This window comes from Solanum pennellii, chromosome 12, assembly GCF_001406875.1.
Source record: "Solanum pennellii chromosome 12, SPENNV200".
Taxonomy (NCBI): domain Eukaryota; kingdom Viridiplantae; phylum Streptophyta; class Magnoliopsida; order Solanales; family Solanaceae; genus Solanum; species Solanum pennellii.
The window spans coordinates 58,025,126-58,049,731 of NC_028648.1; the positions used below are offsets into that span (position 1 = coordinate 58,025,126).

A 24,606-nucleotide genomic window follows, 5' to 3' on the forward strand; every position below is an offset into this window, starting at 1 on the left:
TATATATATTTATATATATATATATATATACATATAAACACTTCTAATATTAATTATATCAATTAATTAATTTATAAATGCATACCCCCACCCCTCTATTTCATCTTCCTTGATGTTCACCATTTCAACTTTCGATACTTACTTTTCTTCTACACTATTCAACAATTAAATAACTAGAATGAAATTATTTACTATAATATTCACATTATATTTTTCGAATCCACCCCAAGCATTTACCCTCTTGGAGGATGATTTTTTTTTTGAAAGCCAAGTTTTTATCGTCAACTCAAATAAGAAGTGAAGATTACATAAGAAAGTTGATAAAAAAAAATATAAATTTTATGAGAAATATTTGAATAGATCTAGAAATCAAAATGGGTCACTCAAAATCAAGAAAGTTTACATTTACGAAATCGACATCAGTAATATAGAGCAAAATCAATGTCAATAAAATAACTTTAGTATTGAATTTTACGGATTAGTAAAGGACTAGTAAAATGAAAATAGATTATTTTTTTTTTTTGAAATGGGAGGAAAATGGAGGAGGAGGTGTTTCAATGAAGAAAAAGGTGCATGGGGGAAGACAACAAAATGAAAAAAAATTAAAGAAATCAAAAGGGAACCCATTAATTTTATGTACCTCTAAATAATTTTTTTTACATATTTTTTGAGAGTTAATATATCAAGAAAAAATATTTAATATATTAATTATATATTAACCAATAAAAAAGGTCATGTGTAGGACTTCAAAAAATTTAGTTTTTTATTATTTTTCACGCGCTTTAAGGAGAGTATACTCACTCTTCCTGCCATGTCATCCTTAAGAAAAGTTTAAATTACTTGAAAAATGTTAAAGAGATATTGAAACACCTGTATAGTTTAAGCATTAAAATAAGTTTTGCTGCCAAATTTTGAAATTCTTTTTAATGTATTTTTCCATTTAAGATTGATGAAATACTCACCATTTTACCATGGTCTAATTATCAAGAAATGAATAAGCAGTAATACTTTCGAATAAGCATATCAAATAGTGGTTTCAATTAAATATTAAAAAATTTAAAAAGTGAGAAAGTGATAACAACAAATATAATTCTTAAAAAGAAAAATAAACGATTTTTTGTAATATATTTACTCAATTATGAGTTGGGATAAATTTTGTAGAGAATGTGAAAAAATATTGTCAATAGTAAAAATTTAACTTGGTAGCCGTTATTTAAAAAAGAGGATTTAAACATCTATCTAGTGTGATTTTCATATGTTTGGAATACATATAAATTACGCTCACCTCCCTCCTAAATTTTGAGTGTCTCTCTTCCTCTTTTTTTTTTTTGTGTATCTGATAGTAAAAATAGATGTATCTAAGTATAAAATATGTAGTCAATTCTTAATTAGTGATAAAATACGTAATATTTTGAAAGTATAGATAATAATGTATATAGCAGTGAAGTATTTTGAGGGTATATTTTAAAAATTCACCTTTGGCTATTTATTTGACCAGTTTTTTAAATTTTGGTCTTCAAATATTTTAAAGTTCTACAACTCTAACTAAGATTTATTTTTGGGTTGGTAACTTCCGCTCATGAAGTTTCAAGAAATTTTAGCCAAGAAAATTTATTTTTTCTTTTAATTATATTAACTTTTATACAAAGTAGCTTATTAAAACATTTCATATTATATTGATTTTTTTTAAATTTTGATATGTAGATTATTTCATTTTCACCTTCTTTCCTCAATAAACTGATAAAGTCATTGACCATATTAGAGTATTAGTTTCTTTATTTTGAAAATTTTGATTTATTTTTTGTTATTATGGTAATAGCAAGACTACTTTCTCTAAGTATCTACATAAATTATTTTATTACTATAATTTTATCATAATGAATAAATTTGTTTTCATTTATAGTATGACAAGATATTTATTACAATATAGAAGATGCAACACATTTTTTGGAGAGCCTCATCAATTAGCATCTCATTTTCAGTTGAGTAATGACAGAAAAAGAGACTCTAGGACATCAAAAGATTTCGATGGGCAAAACAGACAACGAAGTTGATATATACTCAACATTTTCAAAGTGTTTGTGCAAAGTTTAAACAAGAAAGCTTAGAGTGAAGGTGCAAAATAATGTTTTTTTCTTGTAAGTTTTGTTACTACGCCTAAAGAAGAAACTCTTATTTTTAACATTTATTGTTGTAAAAAGGTATATGCACTTTATGTCAATGTGTTGCTTTGTGTAAATGTAGAGATGTGTGTTACTTTTCAAAATCACCTTAAAGAAGGAAAAGAAGGTAACAAAAGGCTTTGAGAATGAAATTTTCAATTAATCTTCATATTATAGTCCATTAAACTTTTAGAATGTATTTATTAACAATATAATTATGATTAGTTTGTTAGTTATGTTAGTTAGAGTGATTAGTTAGATGTCACATCAAGTTAGTTAGAATTTTGAGAGTTAGTTAGTCACACATTTTACATTTCATATTTTTTGTATTTGTTGATTATAGGACTACAATTCTCTTGTATATATATGTGAGAATCAATACAGGAAGATCATGATTCATCTTCTGCAATTCAACATATGCGATGCTTTCTTCTTCTTCTTCTTCTTCTTCTTCTTCTTCTTCTTAAATCGATTGTTATGGTTCCATTCTGTTTTGGTGTAAATCACCATTGTTGATTAGCTTAACATGGTATCAGAGCAAGGCTGTTCTTGCTGGTTTTGATTTGAATCTGCTGTTGGTTTCTTCTTGTTTAGTTGTTTTTCTTGTATCCAGTCGATCCTTCATCATGACAGAATCTGAAAGTGCTCCTTCAGCACAAGGAACTTCTGTTAATAGTGATGCACACAACACTCTTTACATACATCCTTCAGATAGCCCTGGTATGGTATTAGTTCCAACTCAATTCGATGGAACAGGATATAGATCCTGGAGAAGGGGAGTTATGCGAGCTTTGTCAGTGAAGAACAAGCTTGGATTCATTGATGGCAGTTGTGTTAAACCAGCTGCGAACTCAAACCAGTTGCATCAATGGCAGAGATGCGATGACATGGTGACTTCCTGGATTTTAAACTCTCTCACTAAGGAAATTGCAGATAGTGTAGAGTATGTTAGTGATTCAGTGGAACTTTGGAAGGAACTTGAAGATAGATATGACCAAACAAATGGAGCAAAGCTATATCAAATTCAAAAGGAGATTAATGATCTCACACAGGGAAATTTGGATATAACAGTCTACTACACCAGTATGAAAAAGCTTTGGGAAGAATTGAGCACTTTGAATGTAAAGAATCAGTGCTCTTGTGCTTGTAATTGTGGAGCCAAGGATGGATTATACAAAGCAGAACAAGATAGACGTTTGATACAATTCTTAATGGGGATGAATGAGGTGTATACTGTGATAAGAGGCAACATTCTTATGATGAATCCTCTTCCAACAATGGCACAAGCCTTTTCCTTAATGATTCAAGAGGAGAAGCAAAGGGAGTTCAAACCTGCTAATCAAACTCCTATGGAATCGATTTCCTTGAATGTGAACTCTTCTAATAACAATGGAAAGGGATCAACAGGAAGAAACTAAAAACATCATTCTCTAATGAAAACTACTCTGGCAATACTTCAAGTAACAACAATTATGGAGGATCCAACTACTTTCCAGCTAACAGTAGCAATAGAAGTGCTATGGTTTGTAGTTATTGCAAAAAGACAGGACATATCAGGGAGAAATGTTATAAGTTGATTGGATATCCTAGTCAGACTAATAGGAACAATGGATCTCATGCAAGGCAGAACAATAATCATGAATATAGAGGAAGGAGAGTTGTAGCTAATGTTCATGGATCCTCTGATAATGTGGTATCTGCACAGGGAGAAGATTGCATGCAGAATAATCAGAATCAAATGGTTACATTCACTAAATTACAATCTGTCCTATGGCAAGACAAGAAAGATTGCCTTTTAGCCAAAGTGTCACACACTCTAATTCCATTTTTGAGCTTATTCATGTTGATATATGGGGTCCTTACCATGCACCTACCCATGACAATTACAAATATTTCATCACCATAGTAGATGATTTTAGTAGATCAACTTGGACTCATCTGTTAAGCACCAAGAGCAATGCCTTACAAGTTCTCAAAAACTTTGTAAATATGATTGAAAATCAATTCCAAACCACAGTCAAAATTATTAGATCAGATAATGGACTTGAGTTTAATAACAATGAAACAAAATTCTTCTTTCAATCCAAAGGTATACTCCATCAAAAGAGCTGTCCATATACACCTCAACAAAACAGCATAGTGGAAAGAAAACATAAATATTTGTTAGAGACAGCAAGAGCTCTTCTATTTCAATCAAAACTTCCCATAAAATACTGGGGGGAATGTATACTTACAGCAACACATCTTATAAACAGAATTCCTTCAGTCTATTTGAAAAACAAATGTCCTTATGAAGTCCTATACAAAACAAAACAAGATTACAGCCAACTTAGATCCTTTGGTTGTTTGTGCTACCCAACATTACCCAAAGTTCAGAGGGACAAAACTACAACCTAGAACCACTCCACATGTGTTTGTAGGTTACCCCTTTGGAACAAAAGGATACAAAGTGATGAGTCTTGCCACAAAAAGGATACATGTGTCTAGGGATGTAGTGTTTCATGAACATTTGTTCCCTTTTACATTAACTTCAGATAAATGTGTTTTTCCTTCTATTCCTAGTACAAATTCTACAAATAGCAGAACTGTTCCTTCAGATGTTTTTGATGATTGTATTGATTCAATATTTGATAGCACTTTGGTAAATCAAAATACAGATGTGCTCCCTACTTCTTCAACCTTATCACCTAATCCTCCATCTCATAACAGAAATCAATCACCTTCTCCCCCTTACATTACTGCACAGAAGATCACAAAGAGAAAGCAAGATTCCATCACATTTGAAAGATTATATCTACTCAATTCCTATCCTAAAAACTCATATTCCTACCACACAGTCTATTCCCATTGATAAGAGCTTCGCTTTGAATGCCATGTTCACTAAACATCATCACATTACTCCCAATGATATTGCATCTAATAGTCAAGCAATGATTGAAAATATTTGCCATGATAGTGAGCCTTTATCTTATGAGGAAGCAGCCTTAAGTCCTGCATGGCAAAATGCCATGGTGCAAGAGTTTGATGCACTTTATGCAAACAATACTTGGAATCTTGTAAAATTACCTGCAGGCAAACAGGCAATTGGATGTAGATGGGTGTATAAAATGAAGCACAAATCTGATGGTAGCATTGAAAGATTTAAAGCCAGGCTAGTAGTTAAAGGCTACACTCAACAGGCTGGTGTGGATTATACAGAGACCTATTCTCCAGTGGTTAAAATGACCACTGTGAGAACCTTAATTGCATGTGTTGTTAAAAAGGGTTGGGAGATGTCTCAGCTTGATGTGAACAATGTCTTTCTTCATGGTGATCTCCATGAAGAAGTATACATGAAACTACCACAAGGGCTTGCTGTGGATGACTTGAGCTTAGTGTGCAAGCTAAACAAGTCTCTTTATGGTTTAAAACAGGCTAGTCGACAATGGTATGCCAAGTTGACTGAAGCTCTATCACTCAGAGGATATGTACATTCCCATCATGATTACTCACTTTTCCATAGAAAGGTTGGTGCCTTAGTTGTCTTTGTTGCAGTCTATGTTGATGACATTATTCTCACAGGAACAGACACTGCTGAGATTACACAGTTAAAGGCCTACTTGGATGATACTTTTAAGATTAAAGATCTTGGTCGATTGCATTACTTTCTAGGGATGGAGATACTTGACATACCAGGAGGGGTACTTGTCTCCCAAAGAAAGTTTGTATTGGATTTACTAAAAGAATATGATTGTTATAGTCAGAGTTCACTTACATCTCCTCTTGATCCAAATATCAAACTAAGGGCCAAAGAAGGAACTCCATTACCTGATCCTACATACTACAGAAAACTAGTAGGAAAATTGAATTTTCTTACTAACACTAGACTGGATATAGCATTCAGTGTTCAACACTTGAGCCAATTCATGCAAGATCCTAGAACTTCACATTTACAGGCAGCATTTCATCTTCTTAGGTACTTGAAACAAGATCCAACTCTAGGCCTTCATCTATCCAAAGATTCTGATTGCTCAATCAAAGCATATTGTGATTCAGACTGGGCATCTTGTCCAGACTCAAGAAGATCAGTTAGTGGATACTTGGTTTTACTTGGGAACAGTCCAATCAGCTGGAAATCAAAGAAACAAGAAACCATCTCATTATCCTCTGCAGAAGCAGAATATAGATCCATCAGGAAGGTAGTAGGTGAGCTGGTTTGGCTTCACAGGTTGACGAAAGAGTTAACTATATCTGATTCTTCACCTATTCCTGTCTTTTGTGATAGTCAGTCTGCCATCCACATAGCTCACAATCCTGTTTTCCATGAGAGAACCAAGCATATTGAAGTCGATTGTCACTTTGTACGCAGCAAACTTCAGGAGGGCTCATTTCACTACATCACATTTCTACCACTGAGCAGCTAGCAGATATACTCACAAAGGCCCTCACTGGAGTTAAACATTCAGCATTACTCAACAAGTTGGCTGTAAGATCATCACTGCCAACTTGAGGAGGGGTATTAACAATATAATTATGATTAGTTTGTTAGTTATGTTAGTTAGAGTGATTAGTTAGATGTCACATCAAGTTAGTTAGAATTTTGAAAGTTAGTTAGTCACACATTTTACATTTCATATTTTTTGTATTTGTTGATTATAGGACTACAATTCTCTTGTATATATATATGTGAGAATCAATACAGGAAGATCATGATTCATCTTCTACAATTCAACATATGCGATGCCTTCTTCTTCTTCTTCTTCTTCTTCTTCTTCTTAAATCGATTGTTATGGTTCCATTCTGTTTTGGTGTAAATCACCATTGTTGATTAGCTTAACAGTATTGACCTGTGATAAACTTGTAGCAGTATATCATTAACAACAAATACAATTTTTTCTCATACCATGCCCATCATATTCATAGGGAATCAGATACGTAGCAAATTTACTCTTGTTGAAAAGCAAAGTTATTTATTGTTGATTATCATGTAATTGTCCTTTTTTTTTTTTTGATGTAGATCCCTTTTTTCATTTATTGTTGTAAGAATATATGTTTGAACATCAAATGATCATCATATTTCCATTTCATTTTACAATTTGTTATCTACATTCTATGTATACTACAATTGTGGCACTGAACCGTTAAAAATATTGATCTCATTTGCTTTTCTTTTTAAGTGGCTATACTCATCCATCCTTCTTAAATGTTACTCTTTCCAATTCCATCTCATTATCTCATTATAGGATAGTATGGATGATTTATTTGAGCTTAAGCTCCTCTTTCTCTATATCATGGTTCTTCTATGTGCTTTTATGTTTGGGTGGTTCCTTTTTTAAAAAAAAAAAATAACTGCACTTATGATTTCATTTTTTTTTCACAATATTGAGTAGAGAGGTTCAAACGAATATATGAATGAGGGGCCAAATTGGGTTTTTTCTTTTTTTCGATAACTCTCTTTTAAGTATTGAACAATTCACTTATTTTAAGAAAAAAATTTCAACAATTCACTCATTTTGAAATAGAAAGACACTCTTAAATCGCTGATTTGGCGATCACATGTGTGCACTTTAGAAAACTACTTGTACCTAAAAAAATATGAAAATTATTCACAAATACTTTGTTCCTTTTTCAGAAAATTGTACATGTACAAACATAACATTTTGTGCAGAATGATTTCTAGAGTGGATTCATTTTTCATCAAAACGCTTCACCATAAGGCACAAATCCAAGGAATTTCAAAGTGTACAACCAAAAAAAAAAAAAAAGTTGTAGCCGTTGATTATTGAACTATGCATTTGGAAGAAACTGGGTCTATATTTCAAGTAGACCACGACATGTCTATTGTATAAAATATATAAGCAAAAATATTCAACTTCAGTGCTACCACAGCAAGCATAAGAACAATAATCCAGTAAAGGCAAAGAAAGAACACAGCTTTGAATCATCAGTTTATAAAAACGAGTAATCTCTCATTGTCTCAACCAAATTTATTCCGACAAAAAATTGCAAGACGGACTATCAATGATGACCCTCATCATCACTGCCATGTCCATCAGGAGGTCCTCCAGGTCCAACCACTTCCAACTGCAATACAAGAAACCATTTAGTATGAAAATTAAGTATCAAATTTTGCTAGGATCAACACATAACTGAAATTCCAGTCTATCTTCTTCTTCTTCTTTTTGATTAGGTAGAGATTTTATTAATTGTGGTACCAAGATGATACAGGAGAAGAAACAAAAAGCAGCACAATTCTGACCTGAGTACTGACTGCAGTAACATACTATAAGCTATAACAATTCTTACCTGATTTTTTTTTTTTTTGTGTGTGTGTGTGTGTTTTACTAGCCCAGCCAAATCAGGGTATCCACCTTATTCCAGATACTTTGATCATTCCCTTATCGCCCCCAGTGGAAGCCCCAAAGAAACAGTGAGGAACTTTTCCGCCTTACATCCCAGGATGTCCGCTAGTTCCTTGACAACATGAAAAAAACAAAAGCCCCTCTCAATCTATCCAAGGGATGGAAGGGCAGAGGTCATCTGCATTAATGCTGAAAATACTGCGCTTTGCCAGATTAACTTTCAACCATAACTGCCTCAAAATTTTCAGAATCTCTCTAAGATAAAGTATTTATCCTTATCTGCTTCAAACAAAAGAAGAGTATCATCTATCAGCATATAGAATGTACGATAAGGTAACCCTATCAACACAATTTCTTTGAAAACTCGTCTTATATCCAGCCCAACTTTTCAGCTTGCTTCTCCATCATACTAAAAGCTTCAATCACCAGAGTAAACAGATAGGAGGAAAGTGGACCCCCTTGCCTCAAGCCTCTTTGAGAGTTAAAAAACCATGTGGACTCCCGTTTATCAATATATAGAATTTTACACTAGATTTGCAGTAACAAATCCATTAAATCCATTTATCGCCTATTTGTTTCCGAATATTTAATAAATATGACCAGTTAATATGGTCGTAAGCCTTTTCAAGATCAAGCTTGCAAGCAACTCCTCTCTTCTTTATTTCATTAGTTTCTCAATGCTTAAATTGGCGACCTAAGTTGCATCATGCATTCTGATGTTCTGACACTAACTTATCAATTACCAGTTTGAGCCTTTCAGCCAATAGTTTAGCAATGATTTTATACACTCCCAGGCCAAGTAAGTTGATAGGCCTGAAATCTTTCACCTCAACCGCCCCTCCTTCCTTTTAGGTATCAAAGCAATAAAACTAGCATTTAAACTATTAACAAAATAATCCTTCTGATAGAAAATTTCCAGTCCTTTAAACATCATCTTTTTTTGTGCTCCAGCATCTTAGGAAGAAGTGTAGATACACCCATCGGGACATGGAGCCTTATCTCCTCTAAAAGATCTGATAACAACTTCCAGTTCTTCCATAGTAAAAGATCTTTGCAGCCACTCTCTGTCTTCATCAGGAAGCCTTTTCAGTTCTTCATCCTTCCAGTTTAATCTCCTTTCTTCATTCTCCCTAAATACTTTAATAGAAGTCTTGAATGTGTTCATTAATAATTTTCTCATCATCTACCAGCTCCCCATCTTTCATCATTTTGTCAATACAACTGAACCTCTTGTGTGCATTTGCCTTCTATCAGAATTAAGCAAGTACCACATTTGGACAATTGAGAACTACAATTAGTAATTTGCAGCAACAACAAATTCATACCTAAAAAACTCCCTAACATCCTCAAAATTAACCTAGATTTAGAAAAGCAGGGAGTACAGATTCATGTCTAGCAAATTCCTCAACAGCCTACAAACTCACCTAGATTTAATCAATAACAAACCACAGGACTCTATGAATTAATTGATATTCTGTACTTACCACAAAATACTGTGAGCATACTGGGCATTCATGTGGCTTGCCCTTCTCGAGCCAGAACCAAACAACATCATGCTCATCTTCTGTTGAATTAGAATAGAAAATGAAAGAGGACATGACTATAAACCAACTAAAGATTGAAGTCAACTGATTAAAGGAATTAATGTATGATGGAGAGACTTGTCAAATAAATAATGGAAACTTACCTCCTTCATCTCCAGGGCATCCTACAATTCTTCTATCATAGTAGGATTTGACAACAGCAGGCGCTTCCTACAATATAAAATTACAAAATTTGATCATTTATTTATTTTTGACAAGGTAACACTCAAAGTGTTGATCATATGCATAATTCCATATGCATCAAACTTGAAACGTAACTGAAAACAAACACAAGTGATCTCCACATAACATCAATTACCATGTGGTTAGTGCTGACATATAATCTTTAATCACTCATCAGCCACACAAATTATACTTATTTGAAGAATCGAAATTAGCAATGTTTTAATTAAGAAGCCATCAGCGTTAGCAGAAAAACAATAATAAAACTTGCATGCCCCAATGGTCAAAAAGAAATAAAGATTCAACAGAAGATTATTTTCACATGGAAAAATAATGGAAACTTGAGACCTATAATTTGCAATAGTAGTGATGTAAACCACTGAAAGTAGTTAAAACACAGAAATATTTGCTTTGCAAATTTTGTCAATATTCACCACACACCCCTGTAACTTAGTTTTCACTGGTGAAGGATTCATTAATCCCACAAGCAGGGTTTAGGGAGGGTGGGGTGAATAGAGAGGTTGTTTCCGTGTTGGTGAAGGATTACAAGATAAAATATTAAAGAGAAAATAAGACAGTCAATACTACTAATCAACTGCACTAATGAAAGTTTACTAAAGCAATCATATATTATCAAATTGTACAAGCTAATTATGGAAGCTGAGAAGACCTCTGTTTAACTACATCTCCAAGAGCATATGCAAAAGACAAGGCATGACCTGAACTACATCACTACTTGAAAGAGAAATGGCCTCCATTACATATGATAAGACCACCATTAGTTCAGTGATAATCAAACAAGAAATAGGGAGACCATTAAGCGACTGACTGTGCTCCGTAGAATGGGCTAAAGTAGAAGTAAACGCCAACTTAGAATTTCCAATTCATCAGCATCAACGAAATGCATCAACAATATATCTTATGGTGTTCTAGTAGTACTTAAAATAGGATGGATCGTTACTTGGTTTGGCTGTACTTATTCGGGGGCAGTATCTAGTGTGATTGATGGAAGTTATGTAGTTATGCTTTGTACTTGCTTCTGTACCAGCTTGGTACCAGATTAATAAGACTATAAAAATAATAATAATATGTTGGAAACCATATTTACGCAGTACATTTCAAATAAACAGGCAGAAGTAGAACCTCGTAGATATTTGCTCCTATCATATTCACAATGGATTATCGGAAAGCCAACCAAAAGTTGGAGAAGTATGGTAAGAAAGTGAGGGGTTTTTCACTTCACACACTAGTCACACGGGAATTAAAATGCATGGTTGTTTGGTGAAAAATAATGAAGGGGTTGTTATAAAATGAATGGTGATGTAAAGACTTTCATGTGATGAGTAATAATATAGAGAATGTTATGTAGGGATTTGCCTAATTTAGGGGCATTTTTATACTTCAATTTTTTTCTCTCTTAATTGCTAATACACATTCTTTTCTTTGTTCCAGAAAATGGTAATGTTGTATTCTTCCTTAATGCTGGGGACCTTCAAAAGTAGTAACAGAGAAAGTAATACTAATAGAGATCCTAAGAATTCTAAAAGTTGTTTTGTTTCCTCTCAACCTATTTCTTTACACCAAAAATAGGGAGAAACAATGCAGTTCCAGTTAACCTTATTAATGGAATTGAATTTATCGTCAAATTCCTACTTTTCCTCTCTCGATATCGTCCAGCATATGCAATGTGGGATTAGTCTCCACCGTGCCTTCTGTCTCTTATTGCCCCCTTTTCTAATCCAGCAACTCAACAGGTCTGTGTGTGCTCAGGCATAGTAAACTTTGTTTGTGAGGTTGAGAAATATGGCCCAAACCTGTTAAATGTGTTGTGAAACCGTAACGCAAAAATAAGTGATTATTGGTCTCTTTTATCTTCCCATATAACGAACACCAAGATACTAGAGTCATCCCTTTCTTCTTCAGGACTTCATGTGTGAGCAGGCTCTTCTAGCAACCAGCCATGTAAAACATTTTAACTTGGTTGGTGCTAAGTTTCTCCACACCTTCCTCCACAAACTTTTCTGACTCTTATCTTCTTCAGGACTTCATGGGTCAGGCAGGCCCTTCTAGCAACCAATCATGTAAAAAAATTTATCTTGGTTGGTGCTGAGTTTCTCCACAACCAAAATCTTTGTTGTTTCTTCTATTTTGATTGTTTTCTATTTTATAGGCCCTATTGATAGTGAAAGTGTCATCTTCATTGTGTAAACTGTAAGTCTGTAACCATCGCTGAATCAGGAACAGTTGGTGCCGGGGAATTCCCTTATTTCTACTAGCAATTTGGCTGCTCTCTCCACATCTCAATTGTTCAGTAGAATCTGCTGAAGGAAAGATTCTGCCCTGTATTATCCAGCAGTTCTTGATCTTTGTCTCTAGGTTATTGCATAGCATGAACAGATCGTCCTTCAAAGGTATCTATTTATCCCGGCAACTCCCCAGAATTTTGCTCACCTACCATCTCCCACCTGTATGTACAAATTAGCCTCTAATTTGGGCCACATGTTTCTAATATTCTTCTAGACCTCAACTCCACAAGTACCAATACTAACATTACTCCGGGTCAACTTCACGCACCTCGACTAACTTTGTGGGATACATGTCACCTCCCAACAACATCATTTACTAAATAATTTTTTTTCTACGACAAGGGAAACCCGCAGCCGCTACCCTTTGGGTGCGCACAGGGTAAAACCCCCGCTCCTATGCAATAGCTCACAAACCAAATAGGAGAGGTAACCTGCACTAGTCAAGCCTGGTGGGACGAGCTCGACCCAGAAGGCAAACCCCTTGTTTTTGCTGGCAAGGGGTTTCGAACTTGAGACCTCCAACATGGAAGTCCTAAGCTCAAACCAATGGGCCATCCCAAAGGGTATGTACTAGATAACTTTATCCACCAATTCTAGAACAAATGGGAAGAAATTACCTAGTGTATTTTGTCTCTGAGGAGATTTGAAACTGAGACATCATGCTTCTCAACACACTTGATTGACCACTAAGCCACACCTTTAGGGTATCTCATTATTATTTAATCAGTATATCATAATCTTCACAGTACAATCCCCATATAACTAAATCGCGTTCCAAATTACCCCTTAGGGTTTTAGTATAGAAATAAAAACTGCAAGTTTAGCTCAATAAAAGAATAAAATTGAGGTAAGATTAGACAATATTATGGTGTCGAAATACATATCTAGATATATATGTTCAATATTCCATGAGAATGCTTTATATATAAAACTAAAGTAGGATTGATAAAAATGACAGTGTTATGAGAGTAATATGTGCTAGGTAGATACCTACCAAAATGAAAGGCAAGTTCATTAAAATGATGATGGAACTAGAAATGTTGTAAAAGAGAGCTGACCATATCCACAAGAAAATTGTCAATGAATTCTTTTTATAATTATAAGTATCTTATTAATGAAAACTCAATACCAAGCTACTACTGCGACAAAGTAAGACTTGAGGATGTTAAAATGGATGTATAGTCACTAAGATAAAGATTAGTTTAGAAATGATTACATTCCAAAGCAACTATATCTAACACACGTAGAGGATAAAGCAAGAAAAGGTTGGTATGACTTCCAAATGCACGGACCTCTAGTTGCCACACTATGATTTTGATACATTAAAGGAGAAAAGTGGTAGCATAAAATCTCATAGGGGAAGTTATTAGAAATGGCCTGCGGTCTCTCAAATAGAATAGCACATGACCGAACACAATCGGCAGAACATAGTGGAAGCAAAAGATTTGCATGTGATACCAACTACTCTCTCTGTTCCAATTTATGTGGCACCGTTTGACTTGAAATGAAGTTAAAGAAATAAAGGAAAGACTCTACTTATGTAACTAATTTGCATCTTCTTGATGCCTTCAATGGAACATTTACTTCATCAAAAAAAAGAAAAAGGAAAGACTTTTGAAATATGTTGTCTAAAATAAATCTTCAATATTTGTGTAGCTATAAATCATTCATTAAGGGTAAAAATGGAAAAAATTAGTTTTTATTCCTTTTGGGGCGGACTAAAAGTGAAAGTATGAGATTAATAAGGATTACTTGGTCGTGTTAATGCACTTACGTTATCTTTGACATTAAGAGCCTTTTCAATTGTAAGTGCAAAGATAAGTTTCAGATTTAGAAATTTTTAGGTTCAGATAACCCCTAAATTTTGATCATTTCTAAGTTTGAGTATTGGAATTAACTTAACCAAGCAGAGGGAAAGAAACATAAAACACTCATAAAGCTAACCCAACTCGCTTGGAGTTCAGGCAAAGCTGTCGTATATTGATTCTGGAAACCAGCAGAGTTAATGTGTATCCAAAACATGCTTTCACAAGATGTTGGAGACTTGGAGCACGAAGAGGTTAGGTTAGGAATCGAAAATGAGGGAACTTTGCAATTCCAGCTAATCCTATTTAATATTGAAAAAATGAGGGGACTTCGCAATTCCAGCTAATCCTTATTAATCTCTTTAGAATTAGACTGGGAAAGTGAGATAAGCTCATACTTCTCTTTCACGCATGCCCCAACCAACATGAACAAAAGTACAAATATTCAAAATCAACCATCCATCATACCCCTTTCTCTTCTCCTCAATCCTCCCTTTTCCTGAAGGAAGCACATAACTATGACTAGTAAAGAAGCGTGAAATAGCAAGGCGGATCCAGGTCCTATTTCGGGTAATGAAATATTTGTTGTTTACAGCTTTAAAATTTGGAACAATGGAACAGCCTCTTAAGAAAAACATAACCCTGGTTTAGATTGATCCAAGTCGTGCCTTTAGCTTAATAGAACTCAATAATCATTCTGGTGTAATAATTGAAAACCAAAACATATTTCTCAGACTTGGATTGCAAACTAAAACATATTCACAGCTCAGATGTTACTTTACGAGAACAAATATTACACTGCTCATTTTTATCTGACTTGCTTTCATCTTCAATTGAATTTTCTCAGAAGAACCTAACACTCAAAAGAACACCTAAAACAACAACTACTTCCAAACATTTCCAACTGAGTGCCCATTACTCATTATCCGTGTCAATAAGAGAATGACCAATTACATGATATAGTAATCGTTATGCATCAGATGAGAATAACTAATCTGGATAAAACATATAACAATTTTAGTGATCAACAATAATGGTGACTAAAGCAAAAGGGGCAATAACTTATGCATATTAGCACCAAAAGTTACTAGGACATCCACAGTTCCACACTAACCTTTGTACCAAAAGGACCTTCAGGAAAGTTAATGTCAAGAATATCCCTTCCCTAAAGAGAAACACAACAAATGTAATTTTCAGTCACTATCAATAACATTTGAATTAGTACACGTAATATCTCAACGCTAAATTAGTAAAACATGGTGATAACTCACTTGGAGCTCAGCTTCAAGCTCCTCACGCTCATGACCAGTTGCAATCGGCATTACATCCTCCACTTTCTTAACAACATTCTCTACTCCACACAACAAAAAAAAATGCATACTCATCAACTAGAAAAAAATATCAAATAACGCAAGTACAATAAATCAATCAAGTCACTCTATTCAAACTCGTAAGATCTGATTAAATTAGGGTTGAGTAGAGAGAGAAATGCGAAAGGATACCTGATACGGTACTGAAGTGGCGAGGGAAGAAAGTGACCGACGAACGGAAGGCTGCCGGAGATGGAGAAGAAGATACGGAGGTGGTGGTGGTGGTGGCGGCGGCGAATGAATTGGTTTTGGGAGTGGATCGAAGTAGGTGTAGGGTTCGGAGGTGCGAAGAGAGTTTTCTCGACATAGTGTGTGTTCAGTTGGATCTCAGGTCAGCCCCTGTGTAGATGGAGACTTGTTCTTATCAACGCTCTGTAGGTTCTCTTTTTTGTGGAAATGAAATGGCAAATAAGGGTGCAACTGGCCGGCGGCTTCGGCCAAGGTTGACTCGCTCGTATCGAATTTCTCTCACGGGCCAAGCGTGTACTTGCACTAATTTTTTAATTTTTATAGATATAAAATTCAAACATAAAACAATATCGAACACTATTCATGAAATTTTTAATTTTTTAAAATAAAATTTTTATATTTATAAATTATGTAAAATATATTATACAACATAACTGATAATTTGAAATATATAAAATATTTATCATTGAAGAAATTTCAAAAGTTGGGTGTGTTATGTTACTTGAGCTCTATACTTTGAGGTCCATTGGGCTATTATAGCCTATAGCTCACTGACGTAAACTATAAAATCAAGAAAGAAAATTTAAATTGAGTAATTCTGAAATCTTAGCGACGAACATCTACTTCAAGCTTGCAAATATAAAGATCAAGAATCAAAAGTTTAATTATAAATCTACTTTTGCAACATCTTTAATTTCATCAATGTTAATCATTATAAACAGAAAACATCTAATTCTTTTCGAATATGAATAACTTATGATGTATGTTTAATATTAGGATCGTCATAAATGATAAATTTATACGAAACATGTCGTATTTCACAACATCTTCCAACAAAAAAGAAGGAAGACAAAGAAAAGGACTCATTTCCTAAAAACTATCAAAACATAATCAAGGGAAGAAGAGATCTAAAATGTATCATGTATTGTGAGTAGGACATCGTCAAGAACAACAGGGATACATCACATTCTTCTTTTTAGGTTGTCACTATTAAAGAAGAGCTAAATATCTTAATGATCTTATTCACTTAAATATCAAAATATACCAGAATTGTGCTTCTCTATTTTGACACACACACACTCATTCTCCTTCTCTCAGTATGTTAACTCTAATCTCCTGAATCCTGGCACACACATGATACTAGGATAGGATTCCTACATTTTAACACTATTGAGTTAAGGGACCTAAGGGCCAAGGCATCACCAGTGGCATCATTTTAAAGGAGATATCTTGGAGGAAAATGTTCTTTCGTAGCTCCTACAAATACTGGTTGCCTTGCTGCCGATCTTGTATACACCTATGGTTTCAATGGCGTAGTCCTAATCAATTAACTTCTGTTTTTTCTTCCTGGAAACAGAATCCAGAGTTGTAGATACATTGTCTGCTTTTCTCCTTAACTCGTTCAAGTCGTCCTCACTGACCAAGCCATTCAGCTTCTTGTTCAATGCATATGCTTCACCAAGTCTCATCTTACATTCTTTGCTTGCAGAATCATGGGAAACAACTGATACAAAGAAACACTGAATCAATATATGCACATTTACAGATGCTATCATTCGTTCATACAGAGAGGATAAAGCTAGAGATCCATCTGGCGGCAGGACCCAAAGATAAGTAACAGATTGAGCAAAACCTATCACACGAACTATCTGGATTGAACTTCATCCAAGATCTCGACACCAATAGTTTCCAGCGTATCAACTAATAATTAATCAATTACTACACTATTGTTTTAGGCATTTCTGAATTCCCAAAATGAAAGAGATAAAGAGTCCACAAGAAAGAGCATTTGCACGCAAATAATATGTAAATATATAAGGCATAGAACATAACAAGTGTGAGTGTTAAATAGAAAGCCTTACTGCAAGTAACAAAAACGACTGACCTGGTTTGGGATAATCTACGCCAATGATGCATTTTGCTTTACGTTGGACACTTATAGGAGCAGTCCAAGGCTCATATATATACTCCTTAGGCATATCTGTCATTGAATTTAGATCCAATAATAAAAGAGAATGCAGGAAAACCATTGCATCAATAAGAGAATTAGTTCATTAGCATACCTTTTAAAACAGGAAGAAAATGCCTGATATAGTTCCCGGCAGGATCATACTTTTTTCCAAATGAGATTGGTGAATAAATCCGATTATACTGTAAATGGAGAACACCAACAATCAGAATTTTGTAGGTGATCCAGGACAACTGATTGAGACATGGAAAAATGTAAAATAAGAGCACTTCTAGGGAGAAGTATTTAGTATCACCTAATTATTTTTGAAGTTTTATATCGGAGCAAATAAAAGACCAATGTTTCATTCAACAGCTTAATTTTCTACAATGTGATCTTTGGATAGAGCTCCCCATAAACAACATAATTATGATTAACATTTACCTGGTAGAAAAATGAAGAGCATGATAGCCACAACCAGTTTCCGTTGTTGATTGCCCAATCAGAGTCAATAAGCAGTCTTTCAAAAACATGACGTCCTCTCTCCCAATGCACAAACTATCCACACAACAATAACCATTAAAAAATGCGAAATTATTCAAAAATTAAAAAAAAATTATCCAAGTCTTAAAGTGACTAACCAGATCCCCACGAGTAAGAAAGCATGCTACACTGTGTCGAGCAAGATGATGGATCCAACCCCACTTTCGAAGCTGAAACATTGAGAAAATAAGTCAGATACCCTAACGAATCTCAAAACAAACAAAAATACACCAATAAGTATCTCTCAAGTATACACAGTGATAGTAAGCTCTGGCAATTTAACCTGGACCATTATGGCATCAATCCAAGGAAACCCTGTCCTGGAATCTCTCCAAGCAGCTAGCAATTCATCATCATTCTTCCAAGGTATCTGTTGGAAGGTAGACAGATAATAATTGAACAAGGAAAAACTCAGGTTCGAATGAGATAAGTCATATACAGTAAAATGTCAATTGTTACAACATGAGAAGTTGTTTAAAATATAGACAATAACTAAAAGATTAGGCGACCAGAAAATTATGTGGACTTATATAAAAGACAAATTATAAGGCTTTCATCGACAGAATCATCTAGCTTTCACTTTCCATAAAAGAATGTAACAACTGTGCTATCGAGGACAATAAGTGCAGTCATCTAGTAGTTTCCATAGCACAATATGACATTATGTAAAATGATGACTTAATGATAGTATACTAAATAATTTTTTTGGTAAAGGAGGGTCAAGGACATCAAAGGAACCAAACTAAGAGCGGAAGGAAAAATTGGAGAAGGTAATATCCTACACAGATAGTTCTGGGAAGTTTAGAGTTGAGAAACAAGTGCTTGTGTGAGTGTCCTCAGTTCACTCATAATTTCCAGATAAACTAAATCATCAAATCAGATAAACAAGACGATAGAATTTCCTATCAAGTCCTCTGCATGATCTTGAGTTGTTGATACATCCAGAAGTTCTAGTCCACCGCCATTTGAACAAGTGTTATGACACTTCATACAAGAGATGATACCCAACAAGAACTCATAAAGACAATGATAAGAAGTAACCTAGCATCAAATAGAGGAAAAAGCAAAAGCACAAAGAAATGGAACTGAGGAACATGATCCAAATCAATGAAGAAGATTGCTCTCATCACCTGTTTGCATATTCTGTTACCCTTCATCTGATCAAAATTAGGAGTCCCAAAGGCAGCTGTGTAGAAAAAGTCGCGCCATAACAACTGCAGTAGTTGAAATTGCAAGTCACTTGGGTGCTGACTGTTGAGCTCTGAACATTAAACAACAAGTAAACTGACCTGTCCAAGAAGAGAAACAGGTGGAGAAGTATGCTTTTTAGAGCATTTCAGAATGTCCTGAATGCACTGGTAGAAGTACCTGGAAGAGAGACAACCAAACTTCCAAAAGAATTGGAGGGGCAAGAGATCAGAATATTTCAGAACAATAACTACTAACTCATCCGTCCTATAAACCGCTCACCTTTAAGTAGGGTGATAAAACAGTTGTTGCTGGTTTTAGAAATGCAGATGGATTACCCTTGGGTTTCTCAAAATTTGCAACCCATTCCTGTAAGAAAACGAGCAGTTCATTTTATTAGAAAATTGGTAAAAAAAAAAAAAAGCCAAAGACAATGTACCAGAAAAAGAAAATATTAATGTTATTCTATAAGATGGGGCTAAAGCTTGTACAGCAAACATTAAAAGACACCTTGTTAGCAATTGATTCTCTCAACCTCTTCAGTGCTTCTGATTCTCCACCTTTAAAAGGAGTCCTTTCGTCCTGCATCCGAAATTTCTTGTAAGACGTCACCTGAAGGACTTCATTGGAAATCTAGTAATATCATACCTCTGCTAAATCTTCATAACCAACTTCTCTGACAGTTGGAACTTCTGAGACTGCAAAACTTCCAGTATTTCCAATAGGAGGAAGTGAAGATATGGTCGTTGAAAGAGGGGTTGTTGCCCAAGATGGTTGCCCAGCCAGTTTGAGGAAAGACTGATAACTCAGAGGTGGGGATCCACCATTCTTTGCAGACATTCAAATACAAATTATTCAATATAGAATATTTCTTCAAAAATAAAACAGAAGACTACCCTATTTCTCCTCAAACATTTTTTTTCTCATTGGAGAAGAAACAAACTGATCCTCTGAGATTTTCGAACCTAGTTTTTTACTCACAGGTTAATGCACTTACCTTATGTATTATATCGGCAGGATTGTAGAGGGTATGGCTCACAGGAGAGAAAATCTCTACACCAGTTCCAGAAACATAGCCCTGTGGAGCAAATATAATTGTTCTTTAGACAAGCACCGAATCATTCGGAATGTGAAAAAAAAGACTTCTTAGTATAGAACTTATCTAACCAACCAAGAAACACCATACAGGATCTGCCTTAAGCTCCCATTAAGTACTCAAATCTTTTCCTCAGATGGAAATGAAATTTTACCTTGACTTTTTCATCTAAAGCTTGATAGTAGGGCTCTGTGTCATACTCAAAGCAAAGTTTGCCTATGCTCCACTGAAGGTTTTGTCAAGTTAGGCAAATCAACGGCAAATAAATGAATTGGTTCTCAAAATAAAAGAGCAATGTTAGTACAAATTTACATTGGACAGACGCAAGTTGAAACTTGAAAGAGGAAAAGAAAACCATAAAAGGAACGGTCGTCTTTCACAGCATATAGTGCGGATCAATCAATAGCTTGACTCTAGTTTCTAAGTTTCATGATTTTCCAAGACTCAAAGCACAAGCATGACTGAACTTTCTTAAGTAATATTGATCAATTGATAACTAAATAACAGCGTATAAGTAGATCTATTAGCTCAGCCATAGCCAGATATGGACCAGAGAGCTTAAAAGGGCTAACTGCATCACTAGAACACCAAAAACTTTACAAATTGTTACATGATCTAAACTGTCATACCCAACATAATATGTAAAATTTAATCGACAAACATATTCAAATTTGAACCTTAAACGATTGCTCCAAATTAGCAAACAGCATGGAAACCACATACAACACTTTCAGCAAGCAAAATCAATCATAAACCCTGAATCACATGGCAATAACACATTTTGATAGCTCATAAACTTAAGAAATCATTTTTCTTGTACGTAAGTTAATCAACTTATATTCCATTTGTTGATAACTAAATTGAACTGTAACTGTCACATAGGTGCTTCATCTGCACAATCATGTCCATATGACCATATCCAACACCGACAACAACTTGCTGGAAACTAAGCTACACTAATTATTTCATGATAGGTTCCTTAATAAGTGTGGACGTTTGGCCAGGTTTCATAGTGAAGTTTGAAAAAAAAAAGTACTTAATTGTTTTCAAAGTGAAAAAATGTTATTTGCAAATCCGGACTTTATGTGAGTAACTTGGAGTGAAAACACCTTTTTATTGTTTTTCAAATTCTGAAATTCAAGTTCAAGTTGAATTCCAAAATTTTATGGCCAAACATGCTGGTCTCAACTACGGAAAAAAGTGAATCTTTTTGATGGCCAAAAACCTTTAATATCCAATACACGAGTTCATTTTTTTCATGGAGAAACCCGATACTCAACTATATACATTTTTCTAAAACACAAAAGATAATACTACATGCATTCTAAATACTGAATCCAACTCTACACTCCAACTCTTCTTAGTTATTACTTGAATACTAAAATAGTTAAATACCCGTAGAATTTAAAGTAATAACAGTGGTTACCTCCTTCAAGCAGCGAATCAAGACCTCACCAGGGTCACCCTTGAGCACCAACAAACGTGAACCAACCTTCTTAAGACTCAAATCGAGATCAGCAAGGCTTTCAAGCAAAAACTGTATCCGGTTCAACCCGGCTTTAGATGAACCCAGAGAAAATGCAGTCGGATCAGGGTCCATATAGTGTGGATCAATCACGAAAACAGGGTACAAAAACTTAGAACCTTTAGCTGCATATTCCAAAGCTGGATTATCATGGAGTCTCAAACCCTTCCTGAACCACATCAAAGAGTTCGCCCCAGAAGCCATAGATGATTTTACAGAGAAATGAAGAAAAAGAGAATTTATTTAAACGGTTATGGGGTTTCCCGCCATAAATGGGTTCTAACTTCTGGTACTTTGTATAATGAGGGGCGTTCACTAACGTGAGCCGGGTGATTAGAATTAGCGAAAGGGAGAACAGTTTGTTCATTTTTCATGAGGAAGTTAAGGGCAAAACGCAGCAAGCGTAAGTTAACGTAGAGCAGGAAAGGATTGGTTGTGAAGACACCACGTAATTCTATGGGTAGTTCAAACATTTGAGCTTTTTGATGAGGTGGATTAATTTGGATCCACAATTATATTTTTTGTATGTATAAATATAACTAGATTTAGGAACGTGCGTTGCACGTTTATCCCAAGATACTTCATATAAATTTTGTATCGTAAAATTTATTATTGTTTCGGTAGAAATTACATATATCTTCCTAGTAAAAATATTATATCTTTAATTATAAAATTGACTAAAAGTGCATAAAGTAAAAATAACTATCACACAAATCAATATTCCAATGAAGATATTAAAATACAACATGATAGGTAAATGTATACAAAGCAACAAGCCATAGTAAATTATCAATAATAATAACACAACAATAGAAAGTACGTTGTACAATAACAACAAGCAAGAAACATAAATGTTAAACTAAATAAATAAAAAGAGACGAGAAAAGAGAGCATAGAGATTTTCTCATTTTATTTCAATTGGTTTAAGTTTATATATTATTGTGTGAAATGTCACTATTTATTATTAGATAACATTGAGAAATACAAAGAGTTGTCATAAATAAATATCAATCCATTTGAGATTATCGATGAGAAATGAGAGTAATGAACATAATGAATATAATTAGTGAGAATCACATACATTTACAAGTTGATGGTAAGTTATGTATGCTAATATGATGATTTACTATTTAATATTAATATTTAATTTATTTTACAATTTATAAAATTTAAATGTACCGTGTAAACAAAACTGTAATCTAAGAATAAAATATATAAAAGAATTCAAATATACTAAATCTGTAATGGAAAATCATTATGACTAAGTATTAAAAAATTTATACGAAAATACACCATTCAATCAAATACATTCTTAAAATAAAATTACAAATACAAAAAAAATATATCAAATATGGGAGCAAGTTTAGCATAAGGCTACCAACAAAAATGCAAATTGATAATGTAAATTGAAGACATTCCTTTCCCTGTTTTTAAAACATTCATTTCCCTGTTTTTTATTGATAATGCAAATTAAAAAAAAGTTATAGTAATAAACATTCAACCTTTGACCATAAAAAAAAAGTTAAAAGTTTTGGAAGAGAAGTTAACGAAAGCGACATTCAACTACATAAATGGAGGGGTCTTATCATAGTTCTAATCTCGGCAAATTACAAAAACAAATGCATCAAATTCCGATATTCTAGTAATTGAAGTGTTATTCATCCCTATAATCACATTACGCCTTGTAATCTTGACAGAAATCCTTTTTGCCTTGAAATTTTCTTCACTTGATTAAAGCTTCTCTAGTCTTCTACACACAAAAATTGTATCACGTATAAATATTTCTATGAAAATACTATTAGAAAATTTTCATAGAAAGATTTGTATTTAAGGGAAAAACTATAGTTTTGGAATATGAAGATTCACTTACAAAGTTGAAAGGTCAAGTATTATTACAAATTAAAGACAAATATTAATTAAAAATATAAATTAATTTGGAAGATGAAACACATACATGTATCTATTCAAAGTGATAACTCTTATTTTTATTTTTTATTCTATTTAATTTACTCACATGTGTATACCAATTAAATAAAAATATTATAGAAATTCAACTATTTACTATTTAATTAATTATTTATTTAATAACATTTGAATTTAGCATAAGGGTAAAATTGTAATTCAACTTTTCTACTTTGGAGCTTCCCACTTATAATAATATATGATAAGAGTAATATAAATTATTAAAAATCATATAAAGTTCTTTCAACTCTTATACGAGTTTTATATGAGAAAATTGTATGTAATGACAAATTAATAAATTAAATTAAATGTTATAATTATATTTTGATTTAATTGTGCTGTGTAGCAAATTGTTTGTTAGTCACCTTTATCCCTCGAATTCTCGATCGCTTCCTCTCACATTTA

At 33.8% G+C, this 24,606-nt stretch overlaps 2 protein-coding genes across 3 annotated transcripts; both read right to left on the bottom strand.

Moving 5' to 3' along the window:
• Nucleotides 1-7,898: 7,898 nt before the first annotated feature.
• LOC107007608 (putative cytochrome c oxidase subunit 5b-like) lies at nt 7,899-16,243 on the bottom strand. Its single transcript, XM_015206296.2, has 6 exons — nt 15,883-16,243; nt 15,652-15,731; nt 15,495-15,545; nt 10,191-10,257; nt 9,988-10,067; nt 7,899-8,225 (listed from the first exon to the last, which is right to left on the bottom strand). Exons 1-6 carry the CDS (start codon nt 16,055-16,057, stop codon nt 8,160-8,162), a joined length of 519 nt encoding a protein of 172 aa, XP_015061782.1. The 5' UTR covers nt 16,058-16,243; the 3' UTR covers nt 7,899-8,159.
• A 587-nt stretch (nt 16,244-16,830) lies between these two features.
• Nucleotides 16,831-22,630, bottom strand: LOC107005259 ((6-4)DNA photolyase). Of its 2 annotated transcripts, XM_015203797.2 has the most exons (14): nt 22,141-22,629; nt 20,869-20,940; nt 20,616-20,696; nt 20,267-20,446; nt 20,129-20,200; nt 19,901-19,987; nt 19,720-19,818; nt 19,561-19,644; nt 18,714-18,800; nt 18,529-18,600; nt 18,332-18,445; nt 18,003-18,090; nt 17,825-17,920; nt 16,831-17,443 (listed from the first exon to the last, which is right to left on the bottom strand). In XM_015203797.2, the coding sequence occupies exons 1-14, from the start codon at nt 22,441-22,443 to the stop codon at nt 17,259-17,261; spliced, it is 1,620 nt and encodes a 539-aa protein (XP_015059283.1). In that variant the 5' UTR covers nt 22,444-22,629; the 3' UTR covers nt 16,831-17,258. The 2 variants fall into 2 exon arrangements, with proteins under 2 accessions (XP_015059283.1, XP_015059284.1); XM_015203798.2 differs by lacking the exon at nt 20,869-20,940 and having other exon boundaries at nt 22,141-22,630.
• Between the last annotated feature and the right edge of the window lie 1,976 nt (nt 22,631-24,606).

Bases quoted from the DNA above. Each gene is read 5' to 3' on its own strand.
- LOC107007608 (XM_015206296.2), bottom strand. From the start codon at position 16,057: ATGTCGAGAAAACTCTCTTCGCACCTCCGAACCCTACACCTACTTCGA. The intron at 10,258-15,494 runs GTTAGTGTGGAA...TTTATATTGTAG, and splicing joins AAGGTCCTTTTGGTACAAAG to GAAGCGCCTGCTGTTGTCAA. The intron at 8,226-9,987 runs GTAAGTACAGAA...CTTGTATTGCAG, and splicing joins TATGCTCACAGTATTTTGTG to TTGGAAGTGGTTGGACCTGG.
- LOC107005259 (XM_015203797.2), bottom strand. From the start codon at position 22,443: ATGGCTTCTGGGGCGAACTCTTTGATGTGGTTCAGGAAGGGTTTGAGA. The intron at 19,819-19,900 runs GTGAGCGGTTTA...TTCTTTTGGAAG, and splicing joins TTTTATCACCCTACTTAAAG to TTTGGTTGTCTCTCTTCCAG. The intron at 18,601-18,713 runs GTTAAATTGCCA...TCAATGTTTCAG, and splicing joins TTGATGCCATAATGGTCCAG to CTTCGAAAGTGGGGTTGGAT.